Source organism: Ailuropoda melanoleuca, chromosome 19 (genome assembly GCF_002007445.2).
Source record: "Ailuropoda melanoleuca isolate Jingjing chromosome 19, ASM200744v2, whole genome shotgun sequence".
Lineage (NCBI taxonomy): Eukaryota > Metazoa > Chordata > Mammalia > Carnivora > Ursidae > Ailuropoda > Ailuropoda melanoleuca.
Genome location: NC_048236.1, coordinates 26,673,350 through 26,692,930, shown reverse-complemented (window position 1 = coordinate 26,692,930; position 19,581 = coordinate 26,673,350). Strand labels below are relative to the sequence as shown.

The 19,581-nt window shown below is 37.5% G+C and overlaps 1 protein-coding gene across 4 annotated transcripts in view; it reads left to right on the top strand.

The window, feature by feature from the left end:
• COL12A1 (collagen type XII alpha 1 chain) overlaps positions 1–19,581 on the top strand; it is a 113,980-nt gene that overhangs the window by 48,516 nt on the left and 45,883 nt on the right. For all 4 annotated transcript variants that reach the window (XM_034647821.1, XM_034647820.1, XM_034647822.1 and 1 more), the window contains 12 exons: positions 7,497–7,639; positions 7,948–8,077; positions 9,970–10,106; positions 11,223–11,352; positions 13,168–13,307; positions 13,624–13,756; positions 13,867–13,893; positions 14,224–14,366; positions 16,830–16,959; positions 17,388–17,527; positions 17,963–18,092; positions 19,330–19,472. In XM_034647821.1, coding sequence (XP_034503712.1) covers positions 7,497–7,639; positions 7,948–8,077; positions 9,970–10,106; positions 11,223–11,352; positions 13,168–13,307; positions 13,624–13,756; positions 13,867–13,893; positions 14,224–14,366; positions 16,830–16,959; positions 17,388–17,527; positions 17,963–18,092; positions 19,330–19,472 — 1,526 coding nt within the window. The remainder of the gene's footprint in view (positions 1–7,496; positions 7,640–7,947; positions 8,078–9,969; positions 10,107–11,222; positions 11,353–13,167; positions 13,308–13,623; positions 13,757–13,866; positions 13,894–14,223; positions 14,367–16,829; positions 16,960–17,387; positions 17,528–17,962; positions 18,093–19,329; positions 19,473–19,581) is intronic.

The following is a 19,581-nucleotide window of genomic DNA, read 5'->3' as shown; positions in this document are numbered from 1 at the left end:
AAGGTTAGGAAGGGGAACTGTGCAGAGGTGACCTATTTCAGTTTTGCAGGTGGTCAGATCTTCCTGCTGTCAATGAGATCACCCTTTTTTTCCTGTCCTTTGTCTCCTGGCCTTTACTAGAGAAGCTCTAATAGCTTTGACTTTGAGTAGAGCTTTTGGCAAAAATGTTCCTTGCTCCTATTCCTGTCAGGGTTCCTGAGGCCTGGTAGGGTTTCTGAGGCCGTACGAAAATAGTCTTTCCTTCTCCCATCTTCTTGGCTAGACTCCAGGGCAAGGGAGCCACTAATAAGACAAAGGAGTGGGCATCACTCTCTCTAAGGCAAGAATTGACTCTATTTAATCTTCAGTTCTGTAAGTCTTTATCTCTTCTCTCTCTCTTTACTATGTAAGTTTTAGGTATAGAACATTGTAAGTCAACATCTGTATACACTACAAAGTGATCACCCCCCTGAAGTCTATTACCATCCGTCACTCTACACTTGATCCTCTACCCCTTTCACCCACCCTCCAACCCCGATCCCTTCTGGTAACCACTGATTTGTTCTCTGTATCTATGAATTTGGTTTTGTTTGATTGCTTGTTTGGTTTTTGTTTGCTTTTAGACTCCACATATGAGTGAAATCAGATGCTATTTGTCTTGCTCCTGGTTTATTTCACTTAACATAATACCCTCAGGGCCCATCACAAATGGCAAGATTTCATTCTTTTTTATGGCTGAGCAGTACTCCATTTTATATATATTTCATTATATACATATTACATATGTATCACCTTTTCTTTATCCATTTATCCATCGATGCACATGTATGTTGTTTCCGTATCTTGGCTATTATAAATAATGCTGCAGTGAACATAGAGGTGTATATATCTTTTGAATTAGTGGTTTTGTATTCTTTGAATAAATAGCCAGTAGTGGAATAGCTGAATCATACGACAGTGCTATTCTTTATCTTTTTTGCAGAATCTCCATACCATTTTCTATAATGGCTGCACCAATTTGCAATCCCACTGATAGTGTATAAGGGTTCCCTTTTCTCCACATCCTTGCTAGCACTTGTTACTTCTGGTCTTTTTGATAATAATCATTCTAACACGTATGAGGTGATATCTCATTGTAGTTTTGACTTGCATTTCCCTAGAAATTAGTGATGTTGAGCATCTTTGCATGTGCCTGTTAGCCATCTGTATGTCTCCTTTGGAAAAATATTTATTTACATCCTCTGACCAATTGAGTTGTTTGGTTTGTTATTCTTGTTGCTGTTGAATTATGTGAGTTCTTTATATATTTTGGATATTAACTCCTTATTGGAGTTATGATTTGCAAATATCTTCTCTCATTCAGGAGGCTGACTTTTTGTTTTGATGATGGTTTCCTTTGCTGTGCAGAAGTTTTTAGTTTGATGTCTCATCTGTCTATTTTTAGTTTTGTTTTCCTTGCCTTTGGAGTCTGAGCCACAAAAACATTACCAAGACTGATGTCAAGGAGCTTACCATCTATGTTTTGATTCCAGGAGTTTTATGGTTTCAGGTCTTACATTTAAGTCTTTAATGAATTTTGAATTAATTTTTGTGTATGGTATAAGATAGTGGTCTAGTTTCATTCTTTTGTCTGTGGCTGACCCGTTTTCTGATACCACTTATTGAAGAGACTGTTTTTATTCCACTGTATGTTCTTGGCTTCTCTGTCATAAATTAATTATCTATATGTGTGGGTTTATTTCTGGACTTTCAATTCTGTTCCATTGACGTGTGTGTGTGTGTTTGTGCCGGTGCCATACTATTTTGATTACTGTATCTTTGTAATATAGCTAGAAATCAGGGAATGTGATACCTTCAACTTTGTTCTTCTTTCCCTGTGATTACTTTGGCTATTTAGGATCTTTTGTGGTTTCATACAAATTTAGCATTATTCATTCTGTTTTTGTGAAATATGCCATTGTCATTTTGATAAGGATTGCATTGAATCTGTAGATTACAATGGATACTATGGATATTTTAGCAATATTAATTCTTCCAATCTATGAGCACAGTATATCTTTCCATGTATTTGTGTATCTTTAATTTCTTTCATCGGTGTCCTATTGTTTTCAGTGTATAGGTCTTTCACCTCCTTGGTCAAATTTATTCCTAGATATTTTATTCTTTTTGATGCAATTATAAATGAGATTGTTATTCTTAATTTGTCTTTTTGATAGTTTGTTATTAGCATATGGAAACACCACCGATCTCTGTATATTGATTTTATATCCTGTGATTTTATTGAATTCGTTTATTAGGTCTAACAGTTTTTTGGTGGAGTCTTTAGGGTTTTCTATATATAGTATCATCTTTTGCAAATAGTGGCAGTTTTACTTCTTCCTTTCTGATTTGAATACTTTTTTTCCTTGCCTAGTTGCTATGCCTAGGACTTCCAACACTTTGTTGAATATATGTAGTAAGAGTGGGAATCCTTGTCTTGTTCTTGAACTTGGAAGAAAAGCTTCCAGCTTTCCCCACTGAACGTGATGTTATCTGTGGGCTTGTCATGTACGGCATCTTCATATGAGGTACATTTCTTCTATAGCCATTTTTTCGTGAGTTTTTAAATCGTAAATGGATGTTGAATTTTATTAAGTGCTTTTTCTGCATCTATTGAGATGATCATGTGATTTGTATCCTTCCTTTTGTTAATATTATGTATCACATTGATTGATTTGTGAATTTGAGCCATTCTTTTATCTCTGGAATAAATCCCACTTGATCACAATGTATGATGCTTTTAATGTATTGTTGAATCTGGTTTGCTGATATTTTGTTGAGGACTTTTACATCTATGTTTGTCAAGGATATTGACCTGTAATTTTCTTTTTTTTGTGTCATCTTTGTCTGGTTTTAGTATCAGGGTAATGTTGGCCTCTTAAAATGTGTTTGGAAGCATTCCCTTCTCTTTAATTTTTGGAAGAGTTTGAGAAGGATAGGTATTAAATCTTACTGGCTGTTTGGAAGAGTTCACCAGTGAAGCCGTTTAGTCCTGAACTTTTGTTTTTTGGAAGGTTTTTGATTACTAATTCAACCTTCTTGCTAGTAATCTGTCTACTTAGGTTTTCTGTTTCTCTCTAATTCAGTCTTGGAATACCGTATATTTCTAAGGATTTACCCTTTTCTTCTAGGTTGTCTGGTTTGTTGGGATATTACGGTTTGTATTAGTGTCTTAATGATCCTTTGTATTTCTGTGGGTATCAGTTGTAGCTTTTCTTTCATTTCTGATTTAATTTATTTGAGTCCTTTTTCTTTTTTCTTTATTAATTACCTAAAGTTTGTTGATTTGGTTTATCTTTTCTAGCGCTTTGTTTCATTGATTTTTTCCTGTTTTCACTTTAGTCTCTATTTAATTTCTTTGTAACTCTGATGTTTATTATTTCCTTCCTTCCACTAACTTAGGGCTTCCTTTTTCTTTTTCTAGTTTCTTTAGTTGTAAAGTTACATTGTTTACTTGAGATTTTTCTTGTTTCTCAAGGTAGGCCAATATTGCTATGAACTTCCTTCTAAGAACTCCTTTTGCTGCATCTCATAGATTTTGGTATGTTATATTTCTTTCAATTTTCTGTAGGTATTTCCTGATTTCTGCTTTGTTATCTTTGATGACCTCATGGTTGTTCAGTTGTAGGTTTTTTCATTTTCATGTTTTTGTATTTTTTCCAGTTTTGTTATTGTAATTAATTTTTAGTTTCTTACTATTGTTGTCAGAGAAGATGCTTGATATGATTTCAGTCTTCTTGAATTTATTGAGGCTTATTTTGTGGCCCAACATGTAATCTATCTTGGAGAATGTTTCATGTGCGCTTGAGAAGAACATGCATTCTGTGGCTTTTGGGTGAAATATTCTGTATATATCTATTATGTATACTTCTATTATGTCCATGTGATCTAATGTGTCAATTAAGACCAATATTTCTTTATTGATATATGATCTGTTCATTGCTGTAAGTGAGGTGTTAAAGTCCCCTACTATTGTTGTTTTCTTTTCAATTTCTCCCTTTAGGTTTTCAAACATTTGTTTTATATATTTTGTGCTCTTTTGTTGGGTAAATATACACTTATTTATAAATAAACGCTTATTTATAAATAAATTAACACTTATTTATAAATGTTATAAATAAACACTTATTTATAAATGTTATAAATAAACACTTATTTATAAATGGTATATCTTCTGGTTGGATTCATCCCATTATTGTAATGTGGTGCTCCTCTTTGTCTTTTAGCAGAGTCTTTGTTTTAAAGTCTGTTTTGTCCGACATGAGTATAGCTATGCCAGCTTTCTTTTCATTTCTATTTACATAGAATAATTTTTCCCATTCCTTCACAGTCTGTATGTGTCCTTACTTCTGAAGTGAGTCTTTTGTAGGTAGCATATAGACAGTTCTTTTTTTTTTTAATAAAGAATCTATTTAGTCACTCCTTGTCTTTTAGTCAGTAAATTTAGTTCATTTATATTTGAAATAATTATCAGTAGGTATGTATTTATTTCCATTTTGTTGTTTTCTGGGTGTTTTTAAAGTTCTTCTTTGTCCCTTTTTTTCTCTTTCTTTCTTCCCTTGTGGTTTGTTGGCTTTCTTTAGTGTTATGCTTAGATCCTTTCTTATTTTCTTTTATGTATTTAGTATAAGTTTTTCTTCGTGGCTACTGTGAGGTTCACATGTAGCATCCTATGTATATAACATTCTCTTTTAAATTGATAGTGACTTAACTTTGAACACATTCCAAAACTTTACATTTTCATCCCCCCCATGTTTTATATTTTTGATGACACATCTTATGTCTTTTTATTTTATGCATCCTTTAGCTAATTATTGTAATTTTAGTTAATTTTACTACTTTTTGACTTTCATATTTTTGACCTTTATGCTTGCCTTATCAGTGATTGATCAACTACTTTTATTATCTATTTACCTTTTCCAGTGAGATTATTACTTTCATATATTTTATTCCTATTAATGATTGTCTTTTCAGTATAGAGAAATCCCTTTAACATTTCTTATGAGATCAGTTTAGAGGGGATGTATTAGCTTTGCTTATCCGGAAAACTCTTAATCTCTCCTTCAATTCTGAATGACAATCTTGAGAGGTAGGGAATTCTTCGTTGGAAAATTTTTCCTCTCAGCACTTTGAAAATGTCATGACCCTTCTGGTCTGTAAAATTTCTGCTGAAAAATCTCTGATAGCCTTGCAGGGTTTCCTTGTATGGAATAAATTGTTTTTCTCTAGGTATTTTAAGATTCTCTCTTTATTCTTAACTTGTTCTTTATTCTCTTTATTCTTAACCATTTTAATTATAATGTGCCTTGGTGTGGTTCTCTTTGGGTTCATCTTATTTAGAGTTCTCTGGACTTCCTGAACCCAAATGTCTGTTTTCTCCCCCAGATAAGGGAAGTTTTTAGGCATTGTTTCTTCGAATAATTTTTCTGGTTCTTTCTCTCCCTTCCCCTTCTAGGACCTCTATAATGCAAATATTATTCCATTTGATGTTGTCCTAAAGGTCCCTTTAGGTATCCTTACTTTTTAAAATTCTTTCTCATTTTGTTGCTCTGTGTGGTTGCGATCCATTGCTTTACCTTCCAGCGCACTGATTTGGGTTTCTACTTCATCCATTCTGCTGTTGACCCCTCTAGTATATTTTTCATTTCAGTTCTAATTTCTGTTTCATATTTTCTTCTAGTTTCTGTCTTTTTGTTGAAGTTCTCACTGTGTTCATCCATTCTTCTCCTGAGTTCGGTGAACATCTTTATGACCATTACTTTGAACTCTTTATTGAGTAGCTTGCTGTCTTCATTTCATTAAAATCTTTTTCTGGGGAAAAACCTCTTTTTTCTGGGAATTTGTCCTGCTCTTTGGTTTGGAATATAGTCCTCTGTTTCCTCATCTTGTCTGATTTTCTGTGTGTATGTATCAGGCAAAACTGCTACCTTTCCCAGTCTTGAAGACGTGATCTTGTGAGGAGATGATCTATGGGGTCCAGAGTGCAGTTTCCCCTGACCTCCAGAGCCAGACACCCAAGGGACATCTCTTGTGTGGACTGTGTGCGCTTGCTGGCTGTGGTGGGGCCACAGCTGTGGTGCAGGGTAGGTGGGATGTGGGGCACTCATCCAGCCTGGTTGTGGTGTGACTGCTGCTGGGATAAGTGGAGCATGTAACATGCACACCAATGCTAGCAGACATGAGGGTGAACACCAAAAATGGTGCTTCCAGCTCTGTTAATATCAAGTTAGAATGAGATTGCAAAAATGGTACCTGCCAGTTCTTCTGTCCTTAGAGAAAGTCATTACAGGTTCCTGCATCTCTGGCAGCTGCTTTAAGAATTGTAAGCAGGTCTGCCTCACTTATGATCTAGGCACTTTCCAACTATTGCTTTTATGCTGGATCTCAGGGCAAGTTGGTCTGTGTGTGAGCCCTTTGAGAGCAGATTATCTGTTTCCTATAGTTTTATACTTCCCCTGGACTTCATCCCTGTTGATTTTCAAAATGAGGAATTTTTAGGGGCTTCTTTTTCACGTGCTGGACTCAAAGATCAAGGAGCTTGATGTGGGGCCCACTCCTTTCACTTCTTGAGGGAAAGTTCCATAATTTGGGAATTCCTTCCCAATTGTGGGTCATCATGCTTGGGGTGGGGTCCCAGGCAAGCTTGAGTTTCTGCCTCTCCTATCTGCTTGATATGTCTCTTTTTCCTTTGTTCATCTAGTTCTCAGTTCCTTTTCAGAGGATATGATTTCATATGTAGCTATGAATTTATTGTATCCATGGGATGAAGTGATTTCAGAGTGTTCTTATGCTGCCATCTTGAACCCCTCCTCCATCTTTTCTTTTACTAGCCTTCATATGGCACCATAGGAGGTGGGAAATAATATATTTCAAAATGAGCAAGATTGATCTGGTAATTCCTTAAAACTTTAAACTCAATCTTTGGACAATATATACCAAGCCACATGGGTATTAAATGAAGAGGAGAGTGTAAATCTTTTACTGTGCCTCATGAGCCTATCTTAAAAAAGCCCATGAATCCCCTAAGTTCCAGTTAGTAATGTATGGCACTCTCACTTAAATTAATTTTTTATGAAAGATGAAGTAAAATACTGTGTTGCTTATTTATGTATGAAATTCTATGATTGAAGACTGAAAATAGTTGACATAAAGATGTTCCAGAAAAAGAGACTGAAATCTCAGGAAGTTGGTATATATTTTGGCTCCTATATAGATTGATTGGAATGCCAGTTGAAATTTAAACTTTCTGCCCCAATGAAATAGTTGTAACTTGCAGTCCTGAGTATGAGATGACAATGAACAATGAGATTGGCTTTTTCAGGAGAGAGGAAAGAATTCTACTGACTCTCATTGACTTCTCACAGCAACTCACTCTCTATTTAGCATACATAAATATCACTTATTAAGTAAAAAATAACAATTAAAAAATTAGTAGAATGACAGGAATTAGACTGATGTCTGCCTTTACATTCCAACAGTACCGGTCCCTGTGGTCAGCATGAATATTTATGATGTTAGCCCTACCACCATGCATGTGCAATGGCAGCCAGTGGGAGGGGCTACTGGCTACACCTTGTCGTATGAACCCACCAACGCCACAGAACCAAGAAAACCCAAAGAGGTGGGAAATATTTGTTTCTTTATCATTGGGTCTTTCTGAGACTTTATAGTTTTAGGGTCCGCATTAAATTGCAGTTACTTATGAACTCATTTATAACTTTACATGCAAAACAGAAAAATAGAAAATTAGACTTGGGGCCTGTGACACATTTTAAAAAACATTGGCATGAAGAAGGAAATTCATGTCAGAGAGATGAAAAAGAAAAGCTGTGTTATAATCTAGTGGTTACAAATAGACTGTAATTGGCTATCTGCAGTTGAAACATTTGATCTGAATGTCTTATTTCCCTTTAACATGTCCATATGCAGATGCACGTGGGGCCAACAGTGAATGATGTGGAACTGACTGATCTTTTTCCCAACACTGAGTATGCAGTTACAGTCCAGGCTGCCTTGCACGACCTCACTAGTGAACCTGTCACTGCTCGAGAAGTCACGTGTAAGATATTGCCAGCATTCCTTCTTTCCTTATTGCTGTAAACATAATGTTCACTAGGATTTTTCTTTCACCCAATGAAGCTATCAATAATTTGATAATTTATTCACAAGTTACAGGGTTGTTCCTTATGGCGATCAAATTCGAGAATTAAAATTAGCTCTAGACTTACAGCAGCATCTTAAATTGATCCTAGGATGTATTTTTTTTTTTTCCAAATTGGATATAGTTGATATTGAAATGTTTCTTACAATTGGTGGTGTACTTTTGGCCAAGAGTCAGTCAGGGCATAGAACATAAGATAGTGGTGCATCTTAAAGTTGTTGTTGTAGATCTATGAAGTAGGGTATATAACACTAGTGAGAAGGGAATGTTGGCTGAGTGTAATTTTGGAGAAAGATACTAGACTTAGGATTAAGATGTTCCAAGTTCTTGTTGAAGTAGGTTCTTTATGGCACATATAGAAAAGTCTGTTTCAATTAAGTGAGCTAATCAGTTTACTCAATCTAAAAACACTTTGTCTGTTATACTTCAGTCACCATGCTAGATATTGGGAATGCACCACTACGTAATACCAGGAGTGTAGAGCAAGTGAAATCCTTTGTGGTTTGCACTTCTTTTGTGTGTGTTGATTAATTCCTTTTGTGGTTTCGGTTTGTTCACTGGCATTTAGGTGCTTTTTCTTGAAAAGTGACAAGGATTGTACCTACAACCCTTGCCTTTCCTGGCTGGAAGTTTTGTTTTATGCTTGTTGAGGTCATGATGAGGTAAATGACTTGGCTTAAATTTGAGGCTCAGCCCACATTTCTAAGGAAATTAAGAAGACGGTAGGAAACTTCAAGGGAGAAGAGGGACTGAGAAGCATGATAAGGCAGAAAAGAGAAAGAGCTCCTGAAGGGCAGGACAATATAAATTCATTGACAACAAATAATCACTTTTTATATATTAGACCCTGTCTGGAGCTGGTGGTTTTGTAGAAATGGGGTAGTGGCAGATGGAAAGAGTGGGAAGCCAGCTAGGGATGGAGACGTGTCCTCGAAGTGCTGGGAGAGAAGACCCAAGAGTCATAGTGGGATGAAAGGCAAGTGCGGTCATGGATTTGATATAGAGTTGACTGCCCCAGTGAAGGAAGGGAGGCCATAGAGAGATGCCAAAAGACAAAAACATTGAAGGGATAAAGGTGCAGAATCATGGAGGTGGAGGGAGACATTCAGGAGGAGAGATGCACAGAGTTGAAATGAGAGACAAAAGGAAATTGGTCAACGGGCAGTTAGAAAGTGAGATCTGTCTTATGTAACAAAAGAAAATTTCTTTGTTAGTTATCCTCACCTCTGCTCTTTTTAAGGTAAGTCTTTGACTCGGCAAAACTTTATCATTTGGATTTTCTTGTAACTGTTTAGGCCCCTGTGGATTTTCTTATAAGTTATTGGGTGCTTAATTTTGGCCCATCTTCATTCTTCACTCTCATAACCCTTTGTTTTTCTATCACTTTGCATTCTTAAGAGAGCATAACTCTTTTGATTTTGTTTTCTAGCTTAACTGATTTAAATATCTGAGAAAGAAACACGAGCTGTACATTTGTGGTGAATTATGATTTACTATAGCTGAGCAGCAAGTAAGACCTTATGAAAATAGAGTGGAAGTTTACATATAAAGGAGAAATTAGAATTGTAATAAAAATTTCAACTTCTCATATTTTAAAAAAATCCTTCTTAAGAGGGATTAAGCTCTACCTGGTAGAATCATCATACTTTTATCATCAGAGCTATTTGTTTAAAGTTATTTTGCTGCACACTGTTAATTTTCTCTAAACAACTCTTTGAAAGCTTGTGTGAATGCTTTAGAGCTTTGTGGTTGAGAGCCACATCTGGATCTCATTTCTCGTGCATCTCCAGTGCCTTTACCCAAACCTCGAGATCTGAGACTCAGAGACGTGACTCACAGCACCATGAATGTCTTATGGGAACCCGCTCCTGGAAAAGTGCGTAAATATATCATTCGCTACAAAACACCAGAAGACGATGTCAAAGAGGTAGGTTGAAGATTAAAATGGATTTGGAAATATTTGTTTTCCTAGAAGGTTTAACAACAGAACCCAAACAAGTACAGAGGATAGCATGTTTTGAATATTTGTCACTATATTAATATAGTGTTGAAAGCTTGTTATATTAGTAGAGCAATTTTTGAATATCAATAATATATTGGATTGTGTTGCATTTATTTTAGACATGTTTTCTTCTGTGACACTAATCTCAAAGTCATCATTCCTTAGTGGACAAAGAGTCATAGAATGCAGATAGTACTTCCTTCTCATTCAGATATTTTTTTTATGGTGCTCTGCATTCTATGAATTATTTAAAAAATCATATAATAATGTGTCTAAAAATAAAAGCTAGTAAGGGGTGCAGGAAAGAAGAAGGGAGTTTGTCAGATAATAGGAAGATAGGACAATGGAGCAGGACTGAGAGAAAGGGTAAATAAAGAGATTCTTAAAGGAGTGTCCCTTTGGCCATGAGCATTTTTGAGATGATGTTGGGGCAGAGATCTGTTTCCATGACAACCTAATTCAAAGTGGGAGCAAATTGAGTGCTTTCACTAGAGAATGGGTTTAAAACTTATGTGTGCTTGGGGGCGTATTAATGTCAGAATCTCAGAGACGTTTTTGGAAGATAGAAATAATTCCTGTACGTCCCTAGTTATTGATTGTGCTGGTCAGCTGGATTATTACCAAAGCTAATTTATACACATCCACACATTCATTTCATTCTGGGTTTCAATTTCAAAAGAGGCACAATGACTAGTGGGTCTCACAGGGCTCTTGTGCACAGCAAATGAGGTAATGCACAGGAGAATGTTTCTGAGAGAAATCAGGCGGTGATACAAAGGGAAACAGAGAAACTGTCGGTGAAAAATGATTAGGTTGTTTGAATCTGTAAGAAGTCATTATTTGCCGAACCCTAGCATTCAGGTAGAGCTCTACTACATACATTTTCCCACTTTGGAAGCATTTAAACTGTCTCCGGTTCTTGGACTCTTATGCATATTAGAAAACATTGCTATTTTTTGTAGCACAATTCTTATGCTCTTGTGCAGTAAACAACAGAGATGTTGTCTACTTCATAAAAATAGTTCCACTGCTCTATTACAGGTAGAGGTAGACAGGTCACGGACCAGCACCCCTCTCAAAGACCTCTTATCACAAACCCTGTACACAGTAGGCGTTTCTGCAGTGTATGACGAGGGGGAGTCTCCCCCAGTGACTGCTCAGGAAACTACCCGTAAGTTGTGATCATGCTTCACTGATAATTGAGAAACGACATTACGTGACCGTGTAACTGGACTTATTGGGTCATTTTGTTTCTTGGTGCTATTTTTTTTTTATTTGAGTATTTAATGTTTGAATTCACAGATTGCTTTTCACTTATTTTCTTCCCGTCTTCTACCTTCATGTCCATTCTTTTAGTTTATTTATTTTTTATTTTTATTTTTCAATTAGGTTTTTTATTTTAATTTAATTTTATTTTAATTCCACTATAGTTAACATATGGTGTTACATTGCTTTTAAGTACACAATATAGTGATTCAACATGTCCATTCCTTTTATGGTAATTTTTGTCCTCCTATTATTCTATCAACCACTGTCATTAATTCATCTTCCAGATACTTAACTGGTATGTATATGTGTGTGTTTTGTGTGTGTGGCTGTGCACGTGTATGCGGTATGGGGGGCAATGGAGAGGATGTATATTCTTGATGCATGTTGAACATTTTCTCTGGGAAAGTTGTGGTATCAAATATTTTTTGAGATTTTACTATGTATGAAGTGCTATCAGGGATTAAAAAAAAGTGTAAGTATCTTTGTGCTTACGAGTTCATGATTCCATTGTGGAGATAAGAAAAATTAATTGACAACACATGGGATGGTGTAGGGAAGGTGAGGTAAGTGGCGCTCACATTGCACGCTGTCGGATGTCAGGTGAAGGGGAAGCTTGCACAGTGGAGAGGCAGGGGAGATGCAGGGCAGCCTAGGCAGGCTCCTCCTCACCTCCATTTGTTGCTGCTTCCAGAGATGTCTGTTTCTTTCCCTCTCAGGGTACTTCCATAGTATTTAAGCCAATTATGATTGCTTGTTGGTTTTTCCCTATATTCTGCTTTCCCCTCTCTCTCCCCCAGTGAAGGCAGAGACATACTTACTTTGTACAGCTTTGCATCTCCAGTGCCTGGCACCATGCTCAGCGCATAATTTCCTACTTGAATAGTGGTTAAGAAGTTAAGGTCTAGAGCCCGCGGTGTTCCGAAGAAATAGAATGGGAGCTACTTATGGAATTCAAAATTTTCTAGTACCCACAATGGAAAAAGTAAAAAGAGAGGAAACTGATTTTGATCAACCCAATATATCAGAAATATTATGATTTCAACATGTATCAGCAGAATAATTGTTAAGATATTTCACATAATTTTTTCCATAATAATTCCTTGAAATCCAGTGTGCTTTAATTTTATACTTAGCGTGTATCTCAATTTGGACTAGCCATATTTCAAGGACTCAGTAGCTGAATATGGCTAGTGACTCTGATAGTAGACAGCACAGGTCTAGAGAATTTAAAATGACTTGCCCTGCCTCATCTAGTGAGCTATTGGTGGGATCAATACAAATCTGGAACTTTTACTTCCTGTCCTGTAACTCCCTCACTAGAGGCTCAAAACTTCTCGTTTCATGCCTAGCTGTCTCCACCCGATCAGAGCCTCTTGTCAAATGGCACAGCCTACTCCTTAACATCAGACAGTTCTACTTCTGCTTTCTTACCATGTGATCCCTCTTAGCAATCTCACTTGCCTTCTTGGCGTCAGTTCTTACTCGGTAGGGTAGCGTCTGGATGTGAAAACTGGTGCATATGAGTGGACTGACAGCTTGGCACAAGCATAACAGATGTAGTAGAGAAAAAACAGGAAAACAGACTATGAACTGAATTGGTAAGATACTTGTTCTAAACAATATTTTTAGCCTGTTTCCTCATGTTCATGAAAATAAAACAAGGTGGTTTTATTATATTGCTTGTTCAGAAACTTAGTCCTGCTTTATCTCATGATAGGCACTGTGCCAGCCCCAACAAACCTAAGGATTACCGAAGTAACGCCAGAGAGCTTCCGAGGGACTTGGGATCATGGAGCTTCGGATGTGTCCCTCTACAGGATAACCTGGGCGCCTTTTGGAAGCTCAGATAAGATGGAGGTAGAGTTAATTCTCTTCCTTCCTCCCTCCTTCCCTCCATCCTTTCCTTCCTTCCTCCTCTCCTTCCCTCCTCCCTTCCTTCCTTCCTTCCTTTTTAAAAAAACATCTTATTTCGTGACAAGGAATCTTATTTGAAATATGTATTACCTCTGTTGCCTGAAAAGCATCCTTTCCTATTAGTGACATTTGAGCTCCTGGCATACATCAAAGGCAGAAGGACATCTGCCTAAATAATGTCAACAAACTGCCATTGAGAGTGTGATCGACATGGTGACTTAATTTTGTGTGGGTTTTTTTTTTTTTCTCTCTCACTAAGACCATCTTAAATGGAGATGAAAATACTTTGGTGTTTGAAAACCTGAACCCGAACACTCTCTATGAAGTTTCTGTTACTGCCATTTATCCTGATGAGTCAGAAAGCGATGACCTGACTGGCAGTGAGCGCACACGTAGGTGTTCAGCTTTCAAATAGGACATTGTTATTTTGAAGTTAATTAAAAAAAAAGAGCTATAGCTATATTAGTAATATTTCCCAAATTCTGTTTTTTTTTAATTTTAGCACGTTTGATACCCTTAACAACACAAGGTAAGAGTTTAATTTGCTGAGCCGTATGAATGACCAAATGAATGAATGAATGAATGAACAAGTGAATGAATGGAAAATACCACAAAAACCATTGTAAATGGTTTTTCTGCTTTTAAATTGGAAGGCATCGATTGGGACCTTCTTTTAAACCTTTCTTGAAAAAATGTTGCTTTACTGCCATTTGTTAAGGAGTCATTTAAGATTCCATGACCATCATTTATCATGTAGTCCTAAACCTACGAGTATACTGATTTTCTTATGAATGGTGTTCATTTTGGGAGGAGGCCTCATTCTATGAGCTTACTCTGTTTCTCAACAATCATTTTTCAGCTCCAAAAAGTGGCCCACGAAACCTTCAGGTGTACAACGCAACCTCTAACAGCTTGACTGTTAAGTGGGATCCTGCCAGCGGTCGTGCGCAGAAATACAGAATCACTTACCAGCCTTCAACAGGAGAGGGCAATGAGCAAACGGTAATTTTTTTGAAAAAAAAAAAATAACTTGGACAAATTCTGCCTTTTCTCCTCAAACTCCTTCCCCCCCTGCAATGTATAGTCAGTCATACTACTTTGAGAGATGCAAAATTTACCGTAATAAATGGAGTTATTTGACTCCATTCCTGATGGGAACTCAGTGGACAATCTCATGGGGGATGAAAGTTGCTTTTCATGGTAGGTAGCCCCACAGCATCAGGCATGTGCCTCATACATGCACATTTCCCCTAAAAACTGCTAGGGCTGGATTATCTATGAAGATTTCTAGATTTTTTTGGTCTTTAGATTTTTCATCTGTATCTCTCTAACTTAATCAAATACTGTAAGTTTGCCCAATTTCTGTTATTGTAATTTTCCGGTTGTGGCATGTCATAAGGGATCTCTTGTATCTGGAGTTTCCAGATCTAGGTGGCTGTTCACCTAATTCATACTGTTTATCATTTTTATATTTATCCAAATAGAGGTTTCTGAGAAAGATGGTATGACTGTCAATTGCCTTCATCTTCTTTATCTTTCTGGTCTTCCCTGGTTTAGGAGAGTCCTAGTCCATTCACCTTGCTTATGTTAGTTTTTTTGTTTTTGAACCTTCTCCAGCTTTGCTTTGTGGAATGTGCAACTAGAACTGCACATATACGGTCATAGGTCAGGAAGCACCATGACTTTTTACACCAGGAGGGATGCTTCCTGATTTATTTCAAATGCCTCTTTTGGTAAGGTCCAATATTTTGTTGAGGTGCTTTGGACTATAGTATTTCCTCACATAGTCTTAGAGATAGGAGTTATTATCAATTAGTCGCCTGACTTGCTGAGCTCCAGCAAATGGGTTCTACCTCTTCCTAGTTTAGAGATGTTAGCAGGGTGGATGCTGGTCATGGTTAAAGGTTTCTGATATTGCATATTAAGTGGGCTTAGCTGAACCAGAAACTCTCCCATCCTCAGTGTGACTTTTGAGTTGATCTTTTGAGGTTTCCGTACAATTAGTCTTAGGTGGTATTTTTGGATAGAAACTTTGTCTAATTAAATAGGTTACCAGTAATAAACTAAATACCACCTGTAGTCAGCTGGCTTTTGTAGGAAATAAGATAAGACACATTTGGTAAACTGATATTTCCATGTCAGAAACAGAACTTCTTTTGCTTATGCTAGGCCAGGTAAAACTGTAAAGCAGGTGAGACTTGTCTTCAGCATTTCCCTCCTTGGGGATAGTGACCCTCCAGCTGCTGTCCTTAGTGTCTTTACTGTCTCGCAGAGGTTTGTTATAACTTGAAGGAGTCTCATAAACTCACCCTTTGGAAAGTATTAGCTGATAATCCCTTGAGGTTTGTTATTCTTAGGGATATTTGCATTTTACTGCTAGTCCTTGGAATAAAGTAATGAATCACTGTTATTAGAATTATTTTGGAGAGTTGGACAGAGAAGTAGGTAGACACCCCTCTGCTTACTCATAGGGATAGTTCTACTAAGTGGATGCCTTCAGATTTGTTAAATATCAAATGGTTTGTATGGGTATTGATACTTTTCTCTCATAATGTTAAATATTCAATTTAGCAAAATTAGCCACTGTTGTTCAATTTGCTCATATTGAGGATGCGTACAGTGTTTCACTGAGGTTTTCTCTGGAACTCAAAGAGTTGAAGAGTGGTAAATTGGAAACATCTGGACTGTACTAGTGCATCCAGCCTCCAGATATGCACTCTTCATGGGCAACGTGCCATTTTCATACGATTTTAATTAGTATCACATAAGTATTTGAATTTGTTAGACTGTTAACAAATCATACAAATTTTCTTTCAACAGATAGCTAGATCACCTTAAGCAATGAATAAAAAATTTCAAACTCTGTAATTGGAGGAAATTGAAAAGCTTCATACCTCAGGGCTGGTATCACAGAGATGGTTGGGAACCCCGGCCTGAGAGTGGTCTGGCAAAGGGTCCAGTCACGTAGTTTGCACAGCTAATGCTGTTAGAATGGCAGTTTGGGGGGGGAGAAGTTTTAGGTTTTTTGCTGAATCATTTTAATGTGTTTCCTAAAGCAAATAAACCACTGTAAAAAAGTAAAAATAATAGCAAATGGTGTGACTCGCTAATATTTGGCAGTTCTTTGCTATCTTAAAGCTCTTTTGTAGCTCACTTATGATGAATGCCTTTTGGAGGAAGAGATCTGTGAAATGTGTTTTGGATGAAATTTTGCTGTGCTGGCGGTGAGCAAGTTGGAATATCTTTCTGAGGTCATCAGTTTAAGGCTTAGAATGCCTTTTATGATTTAAGGTGCATATTTTACATTTGAAATTATACCATAAGACATATTTTAAACCTTCAGTGTGGTATGTGTTTCCAGATTTTGGCCAGGGTCTCAAATAGCTCCCTTGTAGAAAGACCTTTCTCTAACAGATCAGTGAGACGGAGAGAACAAGGCTAACACTTATCCTTGTTTTGCTCCAGACCACAATTGGGGGGCGGCAGAACAGTGTGGTCCTGCAGAAACTGAAGCCCGACACTCCTTATACCATCACCGTGTCCTCCCTGTATCCTGATGGTGAAGGAGGTCGGATGACAGGAAGAGGCAAGACCAGTAAGTACCAGACTCCTGTAGTTTCTTTAAAAGCTACCACAGAATCCCATCTTTACCTGGAAACAGTGGGGTGACACAGTTTTGCTAATCAAATTTTAATGTATTTAAAAAATGATGTTAATTGCTTTTAATATCCTTGCTCAGAGTTACTGGTCTCTGTTTATGGAGAAAGACATTTATTACTTTCTAGGATTAAAAAAAAACAAAACAAAACAAAGCAAAACACCCTGGGACCACTTGTGGAGAGGAGACGTGTATCAGATTACCACAGACATTCTTTTATTTATTCAGTACCTCAACAAATATTTGTAGGGGGTCCCCTGTGGGGTCCCTGCCCTGTTCGAGGTGCCTTGGAAATATCAAGGAACCTGCATTTTGAGTGCGCTTGCTTGTTAGGAACATAGTCAGGTGATTTCTGTGCATTGCAGAGCCTCTGAATACCGTGCGGAATCTCAGAGTGTACGACCCTTCTACCAGCACCTTGAATGCTCGCTGGGACCACGCGGAAGGAAACCCTCGTCAGTACAAGCTCTTCTATGCACCAACAGCAGGCGGTCCAGAGGAAATGGTAATCATGTCCTGGAGTGAAAATTGCATGTTTATTTAAACTGTAGCTGAATGATTTAGAAGCCAAGCTAAAAATGTTACCCAGTTTGCTTTAGTGCTGAAAAAGTTCGTATTCATTTACTAGAACTTGATGGAGGGTAATAGATTGTTGCCTTAGTGCCAGGGTGATAGGGGGGTTGTAGGGCATTGAGCTGGAGGAAGTAATCACTTCCAGAATTTCTAAAGGGGGATCCTAGAGTGAGCATAGGGGTCTGGAGAAGTCTTTATAACCTCTTGTTTTATAACCTCAGTTCGTATGAGGCACATCTTTATATCCCAATATTACAGAACTTGTTTCTTGACTTGGTCTTGAGTTAGTATTTTGAGTATTATATTGTTTGAGGTTTTATTCCTTTTACACGTTTTTCAAGTGCTTTATGTTTATTAAAATGTTTAGGTACCAATCCCTGGGAATACCAATTATGCCATTCTCAGGAATCTGCAGCCGGATACCCCATACACCGTTACAGTAGTTCCTGTTTATGCTGAAGGTGATGGAGGACGCACATCAGATACTGGAAGGACATGTAAGTTGAGAAGGAAGAAAAATTTGGCTTTTTCATTATAAATTTTGCTTTTCATTATAAAGGCCACATAGACCCATTAAGAAAATTTGGAAAATTCTGAATGATAAAATAAATATATACCAATTACCCATGGGTTATCTTCCAAACACCACCAACTGTTAACACTTTGATGTCTGAAATAACACATTTATGATGGCGTTTTTCTTCTGAAATGATACTATGAGGATTTATGAGCGTGCATATGATCATCAGTCTGCTATTTCAGTCATTCTCTTTCACTGACAAAAGCTCATTTTGCTTTGCTTCGTGCTTTATACATTTGTGTGGAGCAGTGCTTTGTAATTGGCTTTCAGAGTGTGAATTGTTTATCACATTACTTGATCACGCATTTCTCTGGTTTGCTGGTGGAGTGCTTTTGGTCATCAGAATTCTGCGGGCTTTCATTTGCCGTTGACATCTTGAAAAACCAGTTTATAGCAGTTTTACTGTTCATAGTATTGCTTACAGGCTTTTGTGCATGCGAATAAATAATTTCTTTGGCTTTAAAAATATACATGTTGATGGCTAAAAGGAAGCAAGTATGGATGGCTTCTTTTGGTAAGAGATTAGAGCTCTAGAAAGATGATGTTGTTGGCTCAAGTAGACTTTGGGGTTAATACACGGCTTTAGTTTGTATGTTTTTCTAAGTCCCGCTTGGGGCAGTTAATGGAGAACTGAGTGTATGTTTTATTTCTCCCTCCTTTTGCCTTTTAATCACAGAACACATCAGTAACTATTTCTTGAATGAAGAAGGAATGAATGAAAGAATGAATGATTGAAACCAGCTGACTGAATTAGATGGGCTTCATAGCTGTTGTCAGTTTCTACTTAGAAGGCAGACACTGTAAAATTCCTTTCCTCTATCTCTCCATTATCTGTGTTGGAAAACCAAAGCTGCTTTTCCAGTCTCTTGTCCTGGATCCCTTGTCCTTTTATGGCCAGCCCAGGGCTACTACTTTTACCAGCTTGTTTTTATTGGCAACAACTTTGCTTCCATATAGACAAAGGCCATGATTGGCTAACTTAGACTAAATTTGGATTTGGAGTGTTTTAATCTGCTTTTGTGTATAGATAATCAGAAATGGAAAGAGGACAGTGTTTTATCCTGTTACAGAGTGTAAGTCCTAGAGAAGCGATCATGAAAGCTCGACATATATAAACAGACTTCAGAAAATATGTGCGGCTTTTCTTTCCTCAGTGGTGAGAGGGCTGGCAAGTAATGTCCACGTGTACAATCCGACACCAAACAGCCTCGATGTCCGCTGGGACCCCGCGCCCGGGCCTGTGCAGCAGTATCGCATCGTGTATTCTCCTGTGGCTGGCACGAGACCCTCCGAATCTGTAAGTAGTTTTGTCCTCTTGGAGTTCAGTCCAAGAATTGTGTAGAGTCCCCTGTGCGCCTCCTGCCATGGCTGCTGGGCCAGAGCAGCGAGTCAGTTGTCGGGGCAGA